The sequence below is a fragment of the Barbus barbus genome, assembly GCF_936440315.1.
Source record: "Barbus barbus genome assembly, chromosome: 8".
NCBI lineage: Eukaryota > Metazoa > Chordata > Actinopteri > Cypriniformes > Cyprinidae > Barbus > Barbus barbus.
In genome coordinates this window covers 7,447,236-7,469,168 of record NC_136736.1, presented here as the reverse complement: position 1 = coordinate 7,469,168, position 21,933 = coordinate 7,447,236, and the positions used below count along the sequence as shown (strand labels likewise).

At 37.0% G+C, this 21,933-nt stretch overlaps 1 protein-coding gene across 1 annotated transcript in view; it reads right to left on the bottom strand.

Annotated features, from left to right (window-relative positions):
* The window catches only part of LOC306873771 (uncharacterized protein), a gene marked incomplete at its 5' end in the record, with an annotated part of 29,251 nt that extends 9,496 nt beyond the window's left edge, over positions 1-19,755 (bottom strand). The window contains 76 exons of the mRNA XM_079423252.1: positions 40-198; positions 362-423; positions 515-636; positions 745-899; positions 999-1,157; positions 1,321-1,382; positions 1,474-1,595; positions 1,787-1,941; positions 2,041-2,199; positions 2,363-2,424; positions 2,516-2,637; positions 2,746-2,900; positions 3,000-3,158; positions 3,322-3,383; positions 3,475-3,596; positions 3,705-3,859; positions 3,959-4,117; positions 4,281-4,342; positions 4,434-4,555; positions 4,747-4,901; positions 5,001-5,159; positions 5,323-5,384; positions 5,476-5,597; positions 5,706-5,860; positions 5,960-6,118; positions 6,282-6,343; positions 6,435-6,556; positions 6,748-6,902; positions 7,002-7,160; positions 7,324-7,385; positions 7,477-7,598; positions 7,707-7,861; positions 7,961-8,119; positions 8,283-8,344; positions 8,436-8,557; positions 8,750-8,904; positions 9,004-9,162; positions 9,326-9,387; positions 9,479-9,600; positions 9,793-9,947; positions 10,047-10,205; positions 10,369-10,430; positions 10,522-10,643; positions 10,836-10,990; positions 11,090-11,248; positions 11,412-11,473; positions 11,565-11,686; positions 11,879-12,033; positions 12,133-12,291; positions 12,455-12,516; positions 12,608-12,729; positions 12,836-12,990; positions 13,090-13,248; positions 13,412-13,473; positions 13,565-13,686; positions 13,879-14,033; positions 14,133-14,291; positions 14,455-14,516; positions 14,608-14,729; positions 14,922-15,076; positions 15,176-15,334; positions 15,498-15,559; positions 15,651-15,772; positions 15,965-16,119; positions 16,219-16,377; positions 16,541-16,602; positions 16,694-16,815; positions 17,008-17,162; positions 17,262-17,420; positions 17,584-17,645; positions 17,737-17,858; positions 17,967-18,121; positions 18,221-18,379; positions 19,089-19,150; positions 19,242-19,363; positions 19,485-19,755. Of these exons, the coding sequence (XP_079279378.1) occupies positions 40-198; positions 362-423; positions 515-636; positions 745-899; positions 999-1,157; positions 1,321-1,382; positions 1,474-1,595; positions 1,787-1,941; positions 2,041-2,199; positions 2,363-2,424; positions 2,516-2,637; positions 2,746-2,900; positions 3,000-3,158; positions 3,322-3,383; positions 3,475-3,596; positions 3,705-3,859; positions 3,959-4,117; positions 4,281-4,342; positions 4,434-4,555; positions 4,747-4,901; positions 5,001-5,159; positions 5,323-5,384; positions 5,476-5,597; positions 5,706-5,860; positions 5,960-6,118; positions 6,282-6,343; positions 6,435-6,556; positions 6,748-6,902; positions 7,002-7,160; positions 7,324-7,385; positions 7,477-7,598; positions 7,707-7,861; positions 7,961-8,119; positions 8,283-8,344; positions 8,436-8,557; positions 8,750-8,904; positions 9,004-9,162; positions 9,326-9,387; positions 9,479-9,600; positions 9,793-9,947; positions 10,047-10,205; positions 10,369-10,430; positions 10,522-10,643; positions 10,836-10,990; positions 11,090-11,248; positions 11,412-11,473; positions 11,565-11,686; positions 11,879-12,033; positions 12,133-12,291; positions 12,455-12,516; positions 12,608-12,729; positions 12,836-12,990; positions 13,090-13,248; positions 13,412-13,473; positions 13,565-13,686; positions 13,879-14,033; positions 14,133-14,291; positions 14,455-14,516; positions 14,608-14,729; positions 14,922-15,076; positions 15,176-15,334; positions 15,498-15,559; positions 15,651-15,772; positions 15,965-16,119; positions 16,219-16,377; positions 16,541-16,602; positions 16,694-16,815; positions 17,008-17,162; positions 17,262-17,420; positions 17,584-17,645; positions 17,737-17,858; positions 17,967-18,121; positions 18,221-18,379; positions 19,089-19,150; positions 19,242-19,363; positions 19,485-19,755 (9,578 nt within the window). The remainder of the gene's footprint in view (positions 1-39; positions 199-361; positions 424-514; positions 637-744; positions 900-998; positions 1,158-1,320; positions 1,383-1,473; positions 1,596-1,786; positions 1,942-2,040; positions 2,200-2,362; positions 2,425-2,515; positions 2,638-2,745; positions 2,901-2,999; positions 3,159-3,321; positions 3,384-3,474; positions 3,597-3,704; positions 3,860-3,958; positions 4,118-4,280; positions 4,343-4,433; positions 4,556-4,746; positions 4,902-5,000; positions 5,160-5,322; positions 5,385-5,475; positions 5,598-5,705; positions 5,861-5,959; positions 6,119-6,281; positions 6,344-6,434; positions 6,557-6,747; positions 6,903-7,001; positions 7,161-7,323; positions 7,386-7,476; positions 7,599-7,706; positions 7,862-7,960; positions 8,120-8,282; positions 8,345-8,435; positions 8,558-8,749; positions 8,905-9,003; positions 9,163-9,325; positions 9,388-9,478; positions 9,601-9,792; positions 9,948-10,046; positions 10,206-10,368; positions 10,431-10,521; positions 10,644-10,835; positions 10,991-11,089; positions 11,249-11,411; positions 11,474-11,564; positions 11,687-11,878; positions 12,034-12,132; positions 12,292-12,454; positions 12,517-12,607; positions 12,730-12,835; positions 12,991-13,089; positions 13,249-13,411; positions 13,474-13,564; positions 13,687-13,878; positions 14,034-14,132; positions 14,292-14,454; positions 14,517-14,607; positions 14,730-14,921; positions 15,077-15,175; positions 15,335-15,497; positions 15,560-15,650; positions 15,773-15,964; positions 16,120-16,218; positions 16,378-16,540; positions 16,603-16,693; positions 16,816-17,007; positions 17,163-17,261; positions 17,421-17,583; positions 17,646-17,736; positions 17,859-17,966; positions 18,122-18,220; positions 18,380-19,088; positions 19,151-19,241; positions 19,364-19,484) is intronic.
* Positions 19,756-21,933: the final 2,178 nt, after the last annotated feature.

Below are 21,933 nucleotides of genomic sequence, written 5' to 3'. Positions count from 1 at the left end.
CGTTTTTGATTGTTTTCAAAATAGTAAACCAAAACTTACATGAGGTTGGGAGTAGTAACAGAAAAACTGGTTGTTGTTTTTGGAAGCACTGTTGTAGTGGTCGGTAAACGAAGCTCATTTAGGAAACTGACTGGTTGTATGGCATCTCCATCCTGGAAGGTGTATTCCATTCTGCCATCAATCTGGTTTGAAGTGCTCCTGCAGAAAAAACAAAAATACTGTTTAAGGATTTCAATCTATATTGAATCATAATTTATGAAAATTACATAGCTAATAATAATTATAAATGTTTTCGATTACTTTGATGAGCTAAAATGTATGGAGACAAAATGAAGAGTTGCAATGTCAATTTGTATCTTACGTGAAGTTTGATGACTTGGGCTGTAAAGTTGGACTGCTAGGGTCATTCAGAAGAGTGTTCAGCTGCAGGAGAAAAATCAAACCATTCATCAGTTTCTGGGGAAGACTGACATTGCAATTAATCCTTTTTTCACTGTTCATTTTTGAAGTTTACCGCATTATTGATGGTGTGCTGCACTTGCTGGTTGGTGTCGCTTCTGAGCACAGGGTTCTCTGGCATGCTGATGTTAATCACGTTAAATGTAAAGACCACAGCATAGGAGGTTTCTGAGATTTCTGTTAGGAAAAAAAAAATAGTCATTTTAAGATTTGCCAAAAACCTGTAATACATTTTTGGACCCAATCTCATTTCAAAGCTTTTGAAATGAAAATGATGACACTTACTCTCATAGGTGACATTCACCACCTTCACTAATTCATTCAGCTGTGGCTCTCTGGAATTACGGAGAGTAATGATAGCGCTGAGGACCAGAGATTCACTGGGGACTGGAGATGAGGAGTTGAACACCAGTTTGCTTGTGACCACTGCTGAACCAGATCTGTAAATAAAACCACTTTTGTTTAGTACACATCAATTTTTTGCAATAAAATAACTTCTGCGTTTTTGATTGTTTTCAAAATAGTAAACCAAAACTTACATGAGGTTGGGAGTAGTAACAGAAAAACTGGTTGTTGTTTTTGGAAGCACTGTTGTAGTGGTCGGTAAACCAAGCTCATTTAGGAAACTGATTGGTTGTATGGCATCTCCATCCTGGAAGGTGTATTCCATTCTGCCATCAATCTGGTTTGAAGTGCTCCTGCAGAATAAACAAAAATACTGTTTAAGGATTTCAATCTATATTGAATCATAATTTATGAAAATTACATAGCTAATAATAATTATAAATGTTTTCGATTACTTTGATGAGCTAAAATGTATGGAGACAAAATGAAGAGTTGCAATGTCAATTTGTATCTTACGTGAAGTTTGATGACTTGGGCTGTAAAGTTGGACTGCTAGGGTCATTCAGAAGAGTGTTCAGCTGCAGGAGAAAAATCAAACCATTCATCAGTTTCTGGTGAAGACTGGCATTGCAATTAATCCTTTTTTCACTGTTCATTTTTGAAGTTTACCGCATTATTGATGGTGTGCTGCACTTGCTGGTTGGTGTCGCTTCTGAGCACAGGGTTCTCTGGCATGCTGATGTTAATCACGTTAAATGTAAAGACCACAGCATAGGAGGTTTCTGAGATTTCTGTTAGGAACAAAAATAGTAATTTTAAGATTTGCCAAAAACCTGTAATACATTAAAGACAACACAATAGGAGGTTTCTGAGATTTCTTTTAGGAAAAAAATAGAAATTTTAAGATTTGCCAAAAACCTGTAATACATTGTTGGACCCAATCTCATTTCAAAGCTTTTGAAATGAAAATGATGACACTTACTCTCATAGGTGACATTCACCACCTTCACTAATTCATTCAGCTGTGGCTCTCTGGAATTACGGAGAGTAATGATAGCGCTGAGGACCAGAGATTCACTGGGGACTGGAGATGAGGAGTTGAACACCAGTTTGCTTGTGACCACTGCTGAACCAGATCTGTAAATAAAACCACTTTTGTTTAGTACACATCAATTTTTTACAATAAAATAACTTCTGCGTTTTTGATTGTTTTCAAAATAGTAAACCAAAACTTACATGAGGTTGGGAGTAGTAACAGAAAAACTGGTTGTTGTTTTTGGAAGCACTGTTGTAGTGGTCGGTAAACGAAGCTCATTTAGGAAACTGACTGGTTGTATGGCATCTCCATCCTGGAAGGTGTATTCCATTCTGCCATCAATCTGGTTTGAAGTGCTCCTGCAGAACAAACAAAAATACTGTTTAAGGATTTCAATCTATATTGAATCATAATTTATGAAAATTACATAGCTAATAATAATTATAAATGTTTTCGATTACTTTGATGAGCTAAAATGTATGGAGACAAAATGAAGAGTTGCAATGTCAATTTGTATCTTACGTGAAGTTTGATGACTTGGGCTGTAAAGTTGGACTGCTAGGGTCATTCAGAAGAGTGTTCAGCTGCAGGAGAAAAATCAAACCATTCATCAGTTTCTGGGGAAGACTGACATTGCAATTAATCCTTTTTTCACTGTTCATTTTTGAAGTTTACCGCATTATTGATGGTGTGCTGCACTTGCTGGTTGGTGTCGCTTCTGAGCACAGGGTTCTCTGGCATGCTGATGTTAATCACGTTAAATGTAAAGACCACAGCATAGGAGGTTTCTGAGATTTCTGTTAGGAAAAAAAAAATAGTCATTTTAAGATTTGCCAAAAACCTGTAATACATTTTTGGACCCAATCTCATTTCAAAGCTTTTGAAATGAAAATGATGACACTTACTCTCATAGGTGACATTCACCACCTTCACTAATTCATTCAGCTGTGGCTCTCTGGAATTACGGAGAGTAATGATAGCGCTGAGGACCAGAGATTCACTGGGGACTGGAGATGAGGAGTTGAACACCAGTTTGCTTGTGACCACTGCTGAACCAGATCTGTAAATAAAACCACTTTTGTTTAGTACACATCAATTTTTTACAATAAAATAACTTCTGCGTTTTTGATTGTTTTCAAAATAGTAAACCAAAACTTACATGAGGTTGGGAGTAGTAACAGAAAAACTGGTTGTTGTTTTTGGAAGCACTGTTGTAGTGGTCGGTAAACCAAGCTCATTTAGGAAACTGACTGGTTGTATGGCATCTCCATCCTGGAAGGTGTATTCCATTCTGCCATCAATCTGGTTTGAAGTGCTCCTGCAGAAAAAACAAAAATACTGTTTAAGGATTTCAATCTATATTGAATCATAATTTATGAAAATTACATAGCTAATAATAATTATAAATGTTTTCGATTACTTTGATGAGCTAAAATGTATGGAGACAAAATGAAGAGTTGCAATGTCAATTTGTATCTTACGTGAAGTTTGATGACTTGGGCTGTAAAGTTGGACTGCTAGGGTCATTCAGAAGAGTGTTCAGCTGCAGGAGAAAAATCAAACCATTCATCAGTTTCTGGGGAAGACTGACATTGCAATTAATCCTTTTTTCACTGTTCATTTTTGAAGTTTACCGCATTATTGATGGTGTGCTGCACTTGCTGGTTGGTGTCGCTTCTGAGCACAGGGTTCTCTGGCATGCTGATGTTAATCACGTTAAATGTAAAGACCACAGCATAGGAGGTTTCTGAGATTTCTGTTAGGAAAAAAAAAATAGTCATTTTAAGATTTGCCAAAAACCTGTAATACATTTTTGGACCCAATCTCATTTCAAAGCTTTTGAAATGAAAATGATGACACTTACTCTCATAGGTGACATTCACCACCTTCACTAATTCATTCAGCTGTGGCTCTCTGGAATTACGGAGAGTAATGATAGCGCTGAGGACCAGAGATTCACTGGGGACTGGAGATGAGGAGTTGAACACCAGTTTGCTTGTGACCACTGCTGAACCAGATCTGTAAATAAAACCACTTTTGTTTAGTACACATCAATTTTTTGCAATAAAATAACTTCTGCGTTTTTGATTGTTTTCAAAATAGTAAACCAAAACTTACATGAGGTTGGGAGTAGTAACAGAAAAACTGGTTGTTGTTTTTGGAAGCACTGTTGTAGTGGTCGGTAAACCAAGCTCATTTAGGAAACTGATTGGTTGTATGGCATCTCCATCCTGGAAGGTGTATTCCATTCTGCCATCAATCTGGTTTGAAGTGCTCCTGCAGAATAAACAAAAATACTGTTTAAGGATTTCAATCTATATTGAATCATAATTTATGAAAATTACATAGCTAATAATAATTATAAATGTTTTCGATTACTTTGATGAGCTAAAATGTATGGAGACAAAATGAAGAGTTGCAATGTCAATTTGTATCTTACGTGAAGTTTGATGACTTGGGCTGTAAAGTTGGACTGCTAGGGTCATTCAGAAGAGTGTTCAGCTGCAGGAGAAAAATCAAACCATTCATCAGTTTCTGGTGAAGACTGGCATTGCAATTAATCCTTTTTTCACTGTTCATTTTTGAAGTTTACCGCATTATTGATGGTGTGCTGCACTTGCTGGTTGGTGTCGCTTCTGAGCACAGGGTTCTCTGGCATGCTGATGTTAATCACGTTAAATGTAAAGACCACAGCATAGGAGGTTTCTGAGATTTCTGTTAGGAACAAAAATAGTAATTTTAAGATTTGCCAAAAACCTGTAATACATTAAAGACAACACAATAGGAGGTTTCTGAGATTTCTTTTAGGAAAAAAATAGAAATTTTAAGATTTGCCAAAAACCTGTAATACATTGTTGGACCCAATCTCATTTCAAAGCTTTTGAAATGAAAATGATGACACTTACTCTCATAGGTGACATTCACCACCTTCACTAATTCATTCAGCTGTGGCTCTCTGGAATTACGGAGAGTAATGATAGCGCTGAGGACCAGAGATTCACTGGGGACTGGAGATGAGGAGTTGAACACCAGTTTGCTTGTGACCACTGCTGAACCAGATCTGTAAATAAAACCACTTTTGTTTAGTACACATCAATTTTTTACAATAAAATAACTTCTGCGTTTTTGATTGTTTTCAAAATAGTAAACCAAAACTTACATGAGGTTGGGAGTAGTAACAGAAAAACTGGTTGTTGTTTTTGGAAGCACTGTTGTAGTGGTCGGTAAACGAAGCTCATTTAGGAAACTGACTGGTTGTATGGCATCTCCATCCTGGAAGGTGTATTCCATTCTGCCATCAATCTGGTTTGAAGTGCTCCTGCAGAACAAACAAAAATACTGTTTAAGGATTTCAATCTATATTGAATCATAATTTATGAAAATTACATAGCTAATAATAATTATAAATGTTTTCGATTACTTTGATGAGCTAAAATGTATGGAGACAAAATGAAGAGTTGCAATGTCAATTTGTATCTTACGTGAAGTTTGATGACTTGGGCTGTAAAGTTGGACTGCTAGGGTCATTCAGAAGAGTGTTCAGCTGCAGGAGAAAAATCAAACCATTCATCAGTTTCTGGGGAAGACTGACATTGCAATTAATCCTTTTTTCACTGTTCATTTTTGAAGTTTACCGCATTATTGATGGTGTGCTGCACTTGCTGGTTGGTGTCGCTTCTGAGCACAGGGTTCTCTGGCATGCTGATGTTAATCACGTTAAATGTAAAGACCACAGCATAGGAGGTTTCTGAGATTTCTGTTAGGAAAAAAAAAATAGTCATTTTAAGATTTGCCAAAAACCTGTAATACATTTTTGGACCCAATCTCATTTCAAAGCTTTTGAAATGAAAATGATGACACTTACTCTCATAGGTGACATTCACCACCTTCACTAATTCATTCAGCTGTGGCTCTCTGGAATTACGGAGAGTAATGATAGCGCTGAGGACCAGAGATTCACTGGGGACTGGAGATGAGGAGTTGAACACCAGTTTGCTTGTGACCACTGCTGAACCAGATCTGTAAATAAAACCACTTTTGTTTAGTACACATCAATTTTTTACAATAAAATAACTTCTGCGTTTTTGATTGTTTTCAAAATAGTAAACCAAAACTTACATGAGGTTGGGAGTAGTAACAGAAAAACTGGTTGTTGTTTTTGGAAGCACTGTTGTAGTGGTCGGTAAACCAAGCTCATTTAGGAAACTGATTGGTTGTATGGCATCTCCATCCTGGAAGGTGTATTCCATTCTGCCATCAATCTGGTTTGAAGTGCTCCTGCAGAATAAACAAAAATACTGTTTAAGGATTTCAATCTATATTGAATCATAATTTATGAAAATTACATAGCTAATAATAATTATAAATGTTTTCGATTACTTTGATGAGCTAAAATGTATGGAGACAAAATTAAGAGTTGCAATGTCAATTTGTATCTTACGTGAAGTTTGATGACTTGGGCTGTAAAGTTGGACTGCTAGGGTCATTCAGAAGAGTGTTCAGCTGCAGGAGAAAAATCAAACCATTCATCAGTTTCTGGTGAAGACTGGCATTGCAATTAATCCTTTTTTCACTGTTCATTTTTGAAGTTTACCGCATTATTGATGGTGTGCTGCACTTGCTGGTTGGTGTCGCTTCTGAGCACAGGGTTCTCTGGCATGCTGATGTTAATCACGTTAAATGTAAAGACCACAGCATAGGAGGTTTCTGAGATTTCTGTTAGGAACAAAAATAGTAATTTTAAGATTTGCCAAAAACCTGTAATACATTAAAGACAACACAATAGGAGGTTTCTGAGATTTCTTTTAGGAAAAAAATAGAAATTTTAAGATTTGCCAAAAACCTGTAATACATTGTTGGACCCAATCTCATTTCAAAGCTTTTGAAATGAAAATGATGACACTTACTCTCATAGGTGACATTCACCACCTTCACTAATTCATTCAGCTGTGGCTCTCTGGAATTACGGAGAGTAATGATAGCGCTGAGGACCAGAGATTCACTGGGGACTGGAGATGAGGAGTTGAACACCAGTTTGCTTGTGACCACTGCTGAACCAGATCTGTAAATAAAACCACTTTTGTTTAGTACACATCAATTTTTTACAATAAAATAACTTCTGCGTTTTTGATTGTTTTCAAAATAGTAAACCAAAACTTACATGAGGTTGGGAGTAGTAACAGAAAAACTGGTTGTTGTTTTTGGAAGCACTGTTGTAGTGGTCGGTAAACGAAGCTCATTTAGGAAACTGACTGGTTGTATGGCATCTCCATCCTGGAAGGTGTATTCCATTCTGCCATCAATCTGGTTTGAAGTGCTCCTGCAGAACAAACAAAAATACTGTTTAAGGATTTCAATCTATATTGAATCATAATTTATGAAAATTACATAGCTAATAATAATTATAAATGTTTTCGATTACTTTGATGAGCTAAAATGTATGGAGACAAAATGAAGAGTTGCAATGTCAATTTGTATCTTACGTGAAGTTTGATGACTTGGGCTGTAAAGTTGGACTGCTAGGGTCATTCAGAAGAGTGTTCAGCTGCAGGAGAAAAATCAAACCATTCATCAGTTTCTGGGGAAGACTGACATTGCAATTAATCCTTTTTTCACTGTTCATTTTTGAAGTTTACCGCATTATTGATGGTGTGCTGCACTTGCTGGTTGGTGTCGCTTCTGAGCACAGGGTTCTCTGGCATGCTGATGTTAATCACGTTAAATGTAAAGACCACAGCATAGGAGGTTTCTGAGATTTCTGTTAGGAAAAAAAAAATAGTCATTTTAAGATTTGCCAAAAACCTGTAATACATTTTTGGACCCAATCTCATTTCAAAGCTTTTGAAATGAAAATGATGACACTTACTCTCATAGGTGACATTCACCACCTTCACTAATTCATTCAGCTGTGGCTCTCTGGAATTACGGAGAGTAATGATAGCGCTGAGGACCAGAGATTCACTGGGGACTGGAGATGAGGAGTTGAACACCAGTTTGCTTGTGACCACTGCTGAACCAGATCTGTAAATAAAACCACTTTTGTTTAGTACACATCAATTTTTTGCAATAAAATAACTTCTGCGTTTTTGATTGTTTTCAAAATAGTAAACCAAAACTTACATGAGGTTGGGAGTAGTAACAGAAAAACTGGTTGTTGTTTTTGGAAGCACTGTTGTAGTGGTCGGTAAACCAAGCTCATTTAGGAAACTGATTGGTTGTATGGCATCTCCATCCTGGAAGGTGTATTCCATTCTGCCATCAATCTGGTTTGAAGTGCTCCTGCAGAATAAACAAAAATACTGTTTAAGGATTTCAATCTATATTGAATCATAATTTATGAAAATTACATAGCTAATAATAATTATAAATGTTTTCGATTACTTTGATGAGCTAAAATGTATGGAGACAAAATGAAGAGTTGCAATGTCAATTTGTATCTTACGTGAAGTTTGATGACTTGGGCTGTAAAGTTGGACTGCTAGGGTCATTCAGAAGAGTGTTCAGCTGCAGGAGAAAAATCAAACCATTCATCAGTTTCTGGGGAAGACTGGCATTGCAATTAATCCTTTTTTCACTGTTCATTTTTGAAGTTTACCGCATTATTGATGGTGTGCTGCACTTGCTGGTTGGTGTCGCTTCTGAGCACAGGGTTCTCTGGCATGCTGATGTTAATCACGTTAAATGTAAAGACCACAGCATAGGAGGTTTCTGAGATTTCTGTTAGGAACAAAAATAGTAATTTTAAGATTTGCCAAAAACCTGTAATACATTAAAGACAACACAATAGGAGGTTTCTGAGATTTCTTTTAGGAAAAAAAATTGAAATTTTAAGATTTGCCAAAAACCTGTAATACATTGTTGGACCCAATCTCATTTCAAAGCTTTTGAAATGAAAATGATGACACTTACTCTCATAGGTGACATTCACCACCTTCACTAATTCATTCAGCTGTGGCTCTCTGGAATTACGGAGAGTAATGATAGCGCTGAGGACCAGAGATTCACTCGGGACTGGAGATGAGGAGTTGAACACCAGTTTGCTTGTGACCACTGCTGAACCAGATCTGTAAATAAAACCACTTTTGTTTAGTACACATCAATTTTTTACAATAAAATAACTTCTGCGTTTTTGATTGTTTTCAAAATAGTAAACCAAAACTTACATGAGGTTGGGAGTAGTAACAGAAAAACTGTTGGTTGTTTTTGGAAGCACTGTTGTAGTGGTCGGTAAACCAAGCTCATTTAGGAAACTGATTGGTTGTATGGCATCTCCATCCTGGAAGGTGTATTCCATTCTGCCATCAATCTGGTTTGAAGTGCTCCTGCAGAACAAACAAAAATACTGTTTAAGGATTTCAATCTATATTGAATCATAATTTATGAAAATTACATAGCTAATAATAATTATAAATGTTTTCGATTACTTTGATGAGCTAAAATGTATGGAGACAAAATGAAGAGTTGCAATGTCAATTTGTATCTTACGTGAAGTTTGATGACTTGGGCTGTAAAGTTGGACTGCTAGGGTCATTCAGAAGAGTGTTCAGCTGCAGGAGAAAAATCAAACCATTCATCAGTTTCTGGTGAAGACTGGCATTGCAATTAATCCTTTTTTCACTGTTCATTTTTGAAGTTTACCGCATTATTGATGGTGTGCTGCACTTGCTGGTTGGTGTCGCTTCTGAGCACAGGGTTCTCTGGCATGCTGATGTTAATCACGTTAAATGTAAAGACCACAGCATAGGAGGTTTCTGAGATTTCTGTTAGGAAAAAAAATAGTAATTTTAAGATTTGCCAAAAACATGTAATACATTAAAGACAACACAATAGGAGGTTTCTGAGATTTCTTTTAGGAAAAAAAATAGAAATTTTAAGATTTGCCAAAAACCTGTAATACATTGTTGGACCCAATCTCATTTCAAAGCTTTTGAAATGAAAATGATGACACTTACTCTCATAGGTGACATTCACCACCTTCACTAATTCATTCAGCTGTGGCTCTCTGGAATTACGGAGAGTAATGATAGCGCTGAGGACCAGAGATTCACTGGGGACTGGAGATGAGGAGTTGAACACCAGTTTGCTTGTGACCACTGCTGAACCAGATCTGTAAATAAAACCACTTTTGTTTAGTACACATAAATTTTTTACAATAAAATAACTTCTGCGTTTTTGATTGTTTTCAAAATAGTAAACCAAAACTTACATGAGGTTGGGAGTAGTAACAGAAAAACTGGTTGTTGTTTTTGGAAGCACTGTTGTAGTGGTCGGTAAACGAAGCTCATTTAGGAAACTGATTGGTTGTATGGCATCTCCATCCTGGAAGGTGTATTCCATTCTGCCATCAATCTGGTTTGAAGTGCTCCTGCAGAACAAACAAAAATACTGTTTAAGGATTTCAATCTATATTGAATCATAATTTATGAAAATTACATAGCTAATAATAATTATAAATGTTTTCGATTACTTTGATGAGCTAAAATGTATGGAGACAAAATGAAGAGTTGCAATGTCAATTTGTATCTTACGTGAAGTTTGATGACTTGGGCTGTAAAGTTGGACTGCTAGGGTCATTCAGAAGAGTGTTCAGCTGCAGGAGAAAAATCAAACCATTCATCAGTTTCTGGGGAAGACTGGCATTGCAATTAATCCTTTTTTCACTGTTCATTTTTGAAGTTTACCGCATTATTGATGGTGTGCTGCACTTGCTGGTTGGTGTCGCTTCTGAGCACAGGGTTCTCTGGCATGCTGATGTTAATCACGTTAAATGTAAAGACCACAGCATAGGAGGTTTCTGAGATTTCTGTTAGGAACAAAAATAGTAATTTTAAGATTTGCCAAAAACCTGTAATACATTAAAGACAACACAATAGGAGGTTTCTGAGATTTCGTTTAGGAAAAAAAATTGAAATTTTAAGATTTGCCAAAAACCTGTAATACATTGTTGGACCCAATCTCATTTCAAAGCTTTTGAAATGAAAATGATGACACTTACTCTCATAGGTGACATTCACCACCTTCACTAATTCATTCAGCTGTGGCTCTCTGGAATTACGGAGAGTAATGATAGCGCTGAGGACCAGAGATTCACTGGGGACTGGAGATGAGGAGTTGAACACCAGTTTGCTTGTGACCACTGCTGAACCAGATCTGTAAATAAAACCACTTTTTTTTAGTACACATCAATTTTTTGCAATAAAATAACTTCTGCATTTTTGATTGTTTTCAAAATAGTAAACCAAAACTTACATGAGGTTGGGAGTAGTAACAGAAAAACTGTTGGTTGTTTTTGGAAGCACTGTTGTAGTGGTCGGTAAATCAAGCTCATTTAGGAAACTAATTGGTTGTATGGCATCTCCATCCTGGAAGGTGTATTCCATTCTGCCATCAATCTGGTTTGAAGTGCTCCTGCAGAACAAACAAAAATACTGTTTAAGGATTTCAATCTATATTGAATCATAATTTATGAAAATTACATAGCTAATAATAATTATAAATGTTTTCGATTACTTTGATGAGCTAAAATGTATGGAGACAAAATGAAGAGTTGCAATGTCAATTTGTATCTTACGTGAAGTTTGATGACTTGGGCTGTAAAGTTGGACTGCTAGGTTCATTCAGAAGAGTGTTCAGCTGCAGGAGAAAAATCAAACCATTCATCAGTTTCTGGTGAAGACTGGCATTGCAATTAATCCTTTTTTCACTGTTCATTTTTGAAGTTTACCGCATTATTGATGGTGTGCTGCACTTGCTGGTTGGTGTCGCTTCTGAGCACAGGGTTCTCTGGCATGCTGATGTTAATCACGTTAAATGTAAAGACCACAGCATAGGAGGTTTCTGAGATTTCTGTTAGGAACAAAAATAGTAATTTTAAGATTTGCCAAAAACCTGTAATACATTAAAGACAACACAATAGGAGGTTTCTGAGATTTCTTTTAGGAAAAAAAATTGAAATTTTAAGATTTGCCAAAAACCTGTAATACATTGTTGGACCCAATCTCATTTCAAAGCTTTTGAAATGAAAATGATGACACTTACTCTCATAGGTGACATTCACCACCTTCACTAATTCATTCAGCTGTGGCTCTCTGGAATTACGGAGAGTAATGATAGCGCTGAGGACCAGAGATTCACTGGGGACTGGAGATGAGGAGTTGAACACCAGTTTGCTTGTGACCACTGCTGAACCAGATCTGTAAATAAAACCACTTTTGTTTAGTACACATCAATTTTTTACAATAAAATAACTTCTGCGTTTTTGATTGTTTTCAAAATAGTAAACCAAAACTTACATGAGGTTGGGAGTAGTAACAGAAAAACTGGTTGTTGTTTTTGGAAGCACTGTTGTAGTGGTCGGTAAACGAAGCTCATTTAGGAAACTGACTGGTTGTATGGCATCTCCATCCTGGAAGGTGTATTCCATTCTGCCATCAATCTGGTTTGAAGTGCTCCTGCAGAACAAACAAAAATACTGTTTAAGGATTTCAATCTATATTGAATCATAATTTATGAAAATTACATAGCTAATAATAATTATAAATGTTTTCGATTACTTTGATGAGCTAAAATGTATGGAGACAAAATTAAGAGTTGCAATGTCAATTTGTATCTTACGTGAAGTTTGATGACTTGGACTGTAAAGTTGGACTGCTAGGGTCATTCAGAAGAGTGTTCAGCTGCAGGAGAAAAATCAAACCATTCATCAGTTTCTGGGGAAGACTGACATTGCAATTAATCCTTTTTTCACTGTTCATTTTTGAAGTTTACCGCATTATTGATGGTGTGCTGCACTTGCTGGTTGGTGTCGCTTCTGAGCACAGGGTTCTCTGGCATGCTGATGTTAATCACGTTAAATGTAAAGACCACAGCATAGGAGGTTTCTGAGATTTCTGTTAGGAACAAAAATAGTAATTTTAAGATTTGCCAAAAACCTGTAATACATTGTTGGACCCAATCTCATTTCAAAGCTTTTGAAATGAAAATGATGACACTTACTCTCATAGGTGACATTCACCACCTTCACTAATTCATTCAGCTGTGGCTCTCTGGAATTACGGAGAGTGATGATAGCGCTGAGGACCAGAGATTCACTGGGGACTGGAGATGAGGAGTTGAACACCAGTTTGCTTGTGACCACTGCTGAACCAGATCTGTAAATAAAACCACTTTTGTTTAGTACACATAAATTTTTTACAATAAAATAACTTCTGCGTTTTTGATTGTTTTCAAAATAGTAAACCAAAACTTACATGAGGTTGGGAGTAGTAACAGAAAAACTGGTTGTTGTTTTTGGAAGCACTGTTGTAGTGGTCGGTAAACCAAGCTCATTTAGGAAACTGATTGGTTGTATGGCATCTCCATCCTGGAAGGTGTATTCCATTCTGCCATCAATCTGGTTTGAAGTGCTCCTGCAGAACAAACAAAAATACTGTTTAAGGATTTCAATCTATATTGAATCATAATTTATGAAAATTACATAGCTAATAATAATTATAAATGTTTTCGATTACTTTGATGAGCTAAAATGTATGGAGACAAAATTAAGAGTTGCAATGTCAATTTGTATCTTACGTGAAGTTTGATGACTTGGGCTGTAAAGTTGGACTGCTAGGGTCATTCAGAAGAGTGTTCAGCTGCAGGAGAAAAATCAAACCATTCATCAGTTTCTGGGGAAGACTGACATTGCAATTAATCCTTTTTTCACTGTTCATTTTTGAAGTTTACCGCATTATTGATGGTGTGCTGCACTTGCTGGTTGGTGTCGCTTCTGAGCACAGGGTTCTCTGGCATGCTGATGTTAATCACGTTAAATGTAAAGACCACAGCATAGGAGGTTTCTGAGATTTCTGTTAGGAACAAAAATAGTAATTTTAAGATTTGTCAAAAACCTGTAATACATTAAAGACAACACAATAGGAGGTTTCTGAGATTTCTTTTAGGAAAAAAAATTGAAATTTTAAGATTTGCCAAAAACCTGTAATACATTGTTGGACCCAATCTCATTTCAAAGCTTTTGAAATGAAAATGATGACACTTACTCTCATAGGTGACATTCACCACCTTCACTAATTCATTCAGCTGTGGCTCTCTGGAATTACGGAGAGTAATGATAGCGCTGAGGACCAGAGATTCACTGGGGACTGGAGATGAGGAGTTGAACACCAGTTTGCTTGTGACCACTGCTGAACCAGATCTGTAAATAAAACCACTTTTGTTTAGTACACATACATTTTTTACAATAAAATAACTTCTGCGTTTTTGATTGTTTTCAAAATAGTAAACCAAAACTTACATGAGGTTGGGAGTAGTAACAGAAAAACTGGTTGTTGTTTTTGGAAGCACTGTTGTAGTGGTCGGTAAACCAAGCTCATTTAGGAAACTGATTGGTTGTATGGCATCTCCATCCTGGAAGGTGTATTCCATTCTGCCATCAATCTGGTTTGAAGTGCTCCTGCAGAACAAACAAAAATACTGTTTAAGGATTTCAATCTATATTGAATCATAATTTATGAAAATTACATAGCTAATAATAATTATAAATGTTTTTGATTACTTTGATGAGCTAAAATGTATGGAGACAAAATGAAGAGTTGCAATGTCAATTTGTATCTTACGTGAAGTTTGATGACTTGGGCTGTAAAGTTGGACTGCTAGGTTCATTCAGAAGAGTGTTCAGCTGCAGGAGAAAAATCAAACCATTCATCAGTTTCTGGTGAAGACTGGCATTGCAATTAATCCTTTTTTCACTGTTCATTTTTGAAGTTTACCGCATTATTGATGGTGTGCTGCACTTGCTGGTTGGTGTCGCTTCTGAGCACAGGGTTCTCTGGCATGCTGATGTTAATCACGTTAAATGTAAAGACCACAGCATAGGAGGTTTCTGAGATTTCTGTTAGGAACAAAAATAGTCATTTTAAGATTTGCCAAAAACCTGTAATACATTAAAGACAACACAATAGGAGATTTCTGAGATTTCTTTTAGGAAAAAAAATAGAAATTTTAAGATTTGCCAAAAACCTGTAATACATTGTTGGACCCAATCTCATTTCAAAGCTTTTGAAATGAAAATGATGACACTTACTCTCATAGGTGACATTCACCACCTTCACTAATTCATTCAGCTGTGGCTCTCTGGAATTACGGAGAGTAATGATAGCGCTGAGGACCAGAGATTCACTGGGGACTGGAGATGAGGAGTTGAACACCAGTTTGCTTGTGACCACTGCTGAACCAGATCTGTAAATAAAACCACTTTTGTTTAGTACACATCAATTTTTTACAATAAAATAACTTCTGCGTTTTTGATTGTTTTCAAAATAGTAAACCAAAACTTACATGAGGTTGGGAGTAGTAACAGAAAAACTGGTTGTTGTTTTTGGAAGCACTGTTGTAGTGGTCGGTAAACCAAGCTCATTTAGGAAACTGATTGGTTGTATGGCATCTCCATCCTGGAAGGTGTATTCCATTCTGCCATCAATCTGGTTTGAAGTGCTCCTGCAGAACAAACAAAAATACTGTTTAAGGATTTCAATCTATATTGAATCATAATTTATGAAAATTACATAGCTAATAATAATTATAAATGTTTTCGATTACTTTGATGAGCTAAAATGTATGGAGACAAAATGAAGAGTTGCAATGTCAATTTGTATCTTACGTGAAGTTTGATGACTTGGGCTGTAAAGTTGGACTGCTAGGTTCATTCAGAAGAGTGTTCAGCTGCAGGAGAAAAATCAAACCATTCATCAGTTTCTGGTGAAGACTGGCATTGCAATTAATCCTTTTTTCACTGTTCATTTTTGAAGTTTACCGCATTATTGATGGTGTGCTGCACTTGCTGGTTGGTGTCGCTTCTGAGCACAGGGTTCTCTGGCATGCTGATGTTAATCACGTTAAATGTAAAGACCACAGCATAGGAGGTTTCTGAGATTTCTGTTAGGAACAAAAATAGTCATTTTAAGATTTGCCAAAAACCTGTAATACATTAAAGACAACACAATAGGAGATTTCTGAGATTTCTTTTAGGAAAAAAAATAGAAATTTTAAGATTTGCCAAAAACCTGTAATACATTGTTGGACCCAATCTCATTTCAAAGCTTTTGAAATGAAAATGATGACACTTACTCTCATAGGTGACATTCACCACCTTCACTAATTCATTCAGCTGTGGCTCTCTGGAATTACGGAGAGTAATGATAGCGCTGAGGACCAGAGATTCACTGGGGACTGGAGATGAGGAGTTGAACACCAGTTTGCTTGTGACCACTGCTGAACCAGATCTGTAAATAAAACCACTTTTGTTTAGTACACATCAATTTTTTGCAATAAAATAACTTCTGCGTTTTTGATTGTTTTCAAAATAGTAAACCAAAACTTACATGAGGTTGGGAGTAGTAACAGAAAAACTGGTTGTTGTTTTTGGAAGCACTGTTGTAGTGGTCGGTAAACCAAGCTCATTTAGGAAACTGATTGGTTGTATGGCATCTCCATCCTGGAAGGTGTATTCCATTCTGCCATCAATCTGGTTTGAAGTGCTCCTGCAGAACAAACAAAAATACTGTTTAAGGATTTCAATCTATATTGAATCATAATTTATGAAAATTACATAGCTAATAATAATTATAAATGTTTTCGATTACTTTGATGAGCTAAAATGTATGGAGACAAAATGAAGAGTTGCAATGTCAATTTGTATCTTACGTGAAGTTTGATGACTTGGGCTGTAAAGTTGGACTGCTAGGGTCATTCAGAAGAGTGTTCAGCTGCAGGAGAAAAATCAAACCATTCATCAGTTTCTGGGGAAGACTGACATTGCAATTAATCCTTTTTTCACTGTTCATTTTTGAAGTTTACCGCATTATTGATGGTGTGCTGCACTTGCTGGTTGGTGTCGCTTCTGAGCACAGGGTTCTCTGGCATGCTGATGTTAATCACGTTAAATGTAAAGACCACAGCATAGGAGGTTTCTGAGATTTCTGTTAGGAAAAAAAATAGTAATTTTAAGATTTGCCAAAAACATGTAATACATTAAAGACAACACAATAGGAGGTTTCTGAGATTTCTTTTAGGAAAAAAAATTGAAATTTTAAGATTTGCCAAAAACCTGTAATATATTGTTGGACCCAATCTCATTTCAAAGCTTTTGAAATGAAAATGATGACACTTACTCTCATAGGTGACATTCACCACCTTCACTAATTCATTCAGCTGTGGCTCTCTGGAATTACGGAGAGTAATGATAGCGCTGAGGACCAGAGATTCACTGGGGACTGGAGATGAGGAGTTGAACACCAGTTTGCTTGTGACCACTGCTGAACCAGATCTGTAAATAAAACCACTTTTGTTTAGTACACATCAATTTTTTACAATAAAATAACTTCTGCGTTTTTGATTGTTTTCAAAATAGTAAACCAAAACTTACATGAGGTTGGGAGTAGTAACAGAAAAACTGGTTGTTGTTTTTGGAAGCACTGTTGTAGTGGTCGGTAAACGAAGCTCATTTAGGAAACTGATTGGTTGTATGGCATCTCCATCCTGGAAGGTGTATTCCATTCTGCCATCAATCTGGTTTGAAGTGCTCCTGCAGAACAAACAAAAATACTGTTTAAGGATTTCAATCTATATTGAATCATAATTTATGAAAATTACATAGCTAATAATAATTATAAATGTTTTCGATTACTTTGATGAGCTAAAATGTATGGAGACAAAATGAAGAGTTGCAATGTCAATTTGTATCTTACGTGAAGTTTGATGACTTGGGCTGTAAAGTTGGACTGCTAGGTTCATTCAGAAGAGTGTTCAGCTGCAGGAGAAAAATCAAACCATTCATCAGTTTCTGGTGAAGACTGGCATTGCAATTAATCCTTTTTTCACTGTTCATTTTTGAAGTTTACCGCATTATTGATGGTGTGCTGCACTTGCTGGTTGGTGTCGCTTCTGAGCACAGGGTTCTCTGGCATGCTGATGTTAATCACGTTAAATGTAAAGACCACAGCATAGGAGGTTTCTGAGATTTCTGTTAGGAAAAAAAAAAAAGTCATTTTAAGATTTGCCAAAAACCTGTAATACATTTTTGGACCCAATCTCATTTCAAAGCTTTTGAAATGAAAATGATGACACTTACTCTCATAGGTGACATTCACCACCTTCACTAATTCATTCAGCTGTGGCTCTCTGGAATTACGGAGAGTAATGATAGCGCTGAGGACCAGAGATTCACTGGGGACTGGAGATGAGGAGTTGAACACCAGTTTGCTTGTGACCACTGCTGAACCAGATCTGTAAATAAAACCACTTTTGTTTAGTACACATCAATTTTTTGCAATAAAATAACTTCTGCGTTTTTGATTGTTTTCAAAATAGTAAACCAAAACTTACATGAGGTTGGGAGTAGTAACAGAAAAACTGGTTGTTGTTTTTGGAAGCACTGTTGTAGTGGTCGGTAAACCAAGCTCATTTAGGAAACTGACTGGTTGTATGGCATCTCCATCCTGGAAGGTATATTCCATCCTGCCATCAATCTGGTTTGAAGAGCTCCTACAGGAAAATAAATTATACTGTATTTGCAAAGTGCTTAAATTCCTATGCATAACACAGCTTTTATGAGCTTGCTTGTGACAGCTTGTATTTATTGTATTTCATTTATATATGCTTGTATTTTTGTATATGGAGTGAAATTGTGGAACAGACTAAGTCTAGTGCTCAAGCAATGCCCAAGTGTGACCCAGTTCAAAAAGCAGTATAAAGGTATGGTTCTCAGAATGTATATGGAGGAAGAACGGATCTGATTCGGTGTTTATACAGATTGTTTAGTCCGTTTTTATTTAGGACCTGTTTGTATATATACTGTAATATATGTTGGAAAGTCAAAAGAGTGTTTTAATACAAGGATGAGATGACAGAATCATGAAGTTAATTTGATGATTATTGTTATTGACTATTATTATCAATGCAGAGTGCAGAAGGGGTAGGATTAAATAAGCATGTTTCTTCCTACTCCATTTTCTACATGTATAAATTAAAATAGTTTTGTGTTGTGTTGCATTCTTTTTATTTAGTTTTTACTATATTTATTTACATGTTCGATATAAACATTTCAATTGGATTCAATTCAATGAGACTTTTAGATTTATTTATTTTTTTTCATATATTGTCTTGTTTTAATATCCTGGAATGTCACGACGCACCAGATAAACATTATGGATGAAAAATATGATTTATAGTAAGAAATCAGATTGCATCTTACGTAAAATTGGAAGACTTGGGTTCAAAAACATCCTTGCCAGGTTCATTCAGAAGAATGTTCAGCTGCAGGAGAAAAATCAAACCATTCATCAACCTCTGGGGAAGAATGGCATTGGACCTAAAGCTCTTTATACTGTTCATTTTTTATGTTTACCGCATTATTGATGATATTCTTCACTTGCTGGTAGGTGTCGCCTCTGAGATCAGGGTCTTCTGGCATGCTGATATTAACCACGTGAAATGTGAAGAACACAGCATAGGAGGTTTCTGAGATTTCTGTTTAAAGGGAAATGCTACTTTTTAGATTCGCCAATACCTTGCAGTATATAACTCTTTGATTTATTCTCATTTCATTTCATTTTCTTTTTTTTTTTTATGTGAAAATCATGACACTTACTCTCATAGGTGACATTCACCACCTTCACTGATTCTCTGAGATGTGACTCTCTCGATTTCAGGAGAGTACTGATAACATTGAGGACCTGAGATTCACTGGAGACTGGAGACGAGGAGTTGAATAGCAGTTTGCTTGCCACCACTGCTGTTGTTTGAGTTGATGCAATTGTAGCAGCGGAGTTTATACTAATACTTGTTGTAGCTCCAGATGTATTCAGTCGAGTCACACTTGTAACTGGGGAAGCACCGGTAGCTGACATTGACAATGGCATAGTCGTTTCTTGAGTTACAATTATAAAGGTTGGTGCAGTGGTTTCAGTTGTTGCTAAAGATACAGTTTTTGTGCTTTGAGATACAAATGCAGTTGGAGCGGGATTTTGTGTTTCTGAAAGACTAGTTGGAGTCACTGCATTTGTTGTTGCATTTATCAAAGATGAGTTTGTTATAAATGATTTTGTAAATTCTGATAACATTGACATGGTTGTGGGTGTGACAATTGTTGTTGCTGCAGCAGTTGTGGTTTTTGTGAAAAGTGGTATTGTGTTTGAAGATATGGTTGTTGTGCTTGGTGATACAAGAGAAGAAGTTGAAGATATTGAAGGAAGTGTTGTGGTAAGAACAGCATTTTCTGTTGCTGGAAGTGCAATTGTAGGTCCTGAGAAAACATGCACGGATGTGGGGTTCACAGCTGTGGTTGTATAACCTTTAGTGTTTGAAGATGGTGTTGGAGCAGCACTTATAGTTGTTTTAGGTGGACTTGTATTTGCTGAAGAGAAAGGTGTGGAAGTGGGGTTCACAGCTGTTATTGTAGAAGCATCAGTTGTTGAAGTTACTGCTGTTGTTGGTGGTGCAGCATTTGTTGGAGGTTCTGGAAATACAGGCATGGTTATAGGATTCACAGCTGTGGTTGTAGAAGCTTCATTTGTTGAAGACTGTGCTGTTGTTGCTAGAGCCACATTTTCTGTTGCTGGAGGTGCATTTGTAGGAGCTGGGAACACAGGCATGGTTGTGGGGTTTTTCGCTTTGGTTGTTAAAGTTTCATTTGTTATTGACAATGGTGTTGTTGGGGCAGTTTCTGCTGTTACTGTAGTTTCTGATGATATCTGAGTGGTTGTGGGGTTCACAGCTAGGGTAGCAGAAGCTTTCGTTGTCAAAGACAATGGGGTTGCTGTTGGAGCAGCATTTTCTGTTGCTGGAGGTGCAGAGAATACAGGCATGGTTGTGGGGTTCCCAGCTGTGCTTGTATAAACTTCAGCTGCTATTGTTGAAGATGGTGTGTCTGTTGGAGCAACATTTTCTGTTGCTGTAGGTACTGAGAATACAGGTGTGGTTGTGGTGTTCACTGCTGTGATGGTTGTAGTTTTATTTGTTGTTGACAATGGTGTTGTTGGGGCAGCTTTTGCTGTTGTTGTAGCTTCTGAAAATATAAAAGTGGCTGTGGGGCTCAAAGCTGTGGATGTATGTCTATCAGTAGTCAAAGATGATATTGGAGCAACAGTTGTTGTTGTTGTTGTAGGTGCAGTTACTGAGGATATAAGCGTGCTCACAGCTGTGATAGTAGAAGCTTCAGTTGTAAAAGACAGTGTGGTTGTTGTTGGAGCAGCATTTGTTGCTGTTAAAGGTACAGTTGTAGTTGCTGAGGATATGAGTGTGATTGTGGGGGTCACAGCTGTGGTTGTGTAAGTTTCAGTTGTTATTGTTGAAGATGGCATCTCTGTTGGAGCAGCCTTTTCTGTTGCTATAGGTACTGAGAATACAGACGTAGTTGTGGTGTTCACTGCTGTTGTTGTTGTTGTTGAAATAGCATTTGTTGCTGTTGAAGGTGCAGTTGTACTTGGTGAGGATATGCGTGTGGTTGTGGGGGTCACCTCTATGGTTGTGGAAGCTTCCGTTTCTGTTGACGGAGCTGTTGTTGTTGAAGCAGCATTTGTTGCTGTTGAAGGTGCAGTTGTACTTGGTGAGGATATGCGTGTGGTTGTGGGGGTCACCTCTATGGTTGTGGAAGCTTTAGTTTCTGTTGATGGAGCTGTTGTTGTTGAAGCAGCATTTGTTGCTGTTGAAGGTGCAGTTGTACTTGGTGAGAATATGCGTGTGGTTGTGGGGGTCACCTCTATGGTTGTAGAAGCTTCAGTTTCTGTTGACGGTGCTTTTGTTGTTGAAGCAGCATTTGTTGCTGTTGAAGGTACAGTTGTAGTTGTTGAGGATATGAGTGTGGTTGTGGGGGTCACAGCTGTGGTTGTGTAAGTTTCAGTTGTTATTGTTGAAGATGGCATCTCTGTTGGAGCAGCCTTTTCTGTTGTTATAGGTACTGATAATACAGACATAGTTGTGGGGTTCACTGCTGTTGTTGTTGAAGCAGCATTTGTTGCTGTTGAAAGTGCAGTTGTACTTGGTGAGGATATGCGTGTGGTTGTGGGGGTCACCTTTATGGTTGTGGAAGCTTCAGTTTC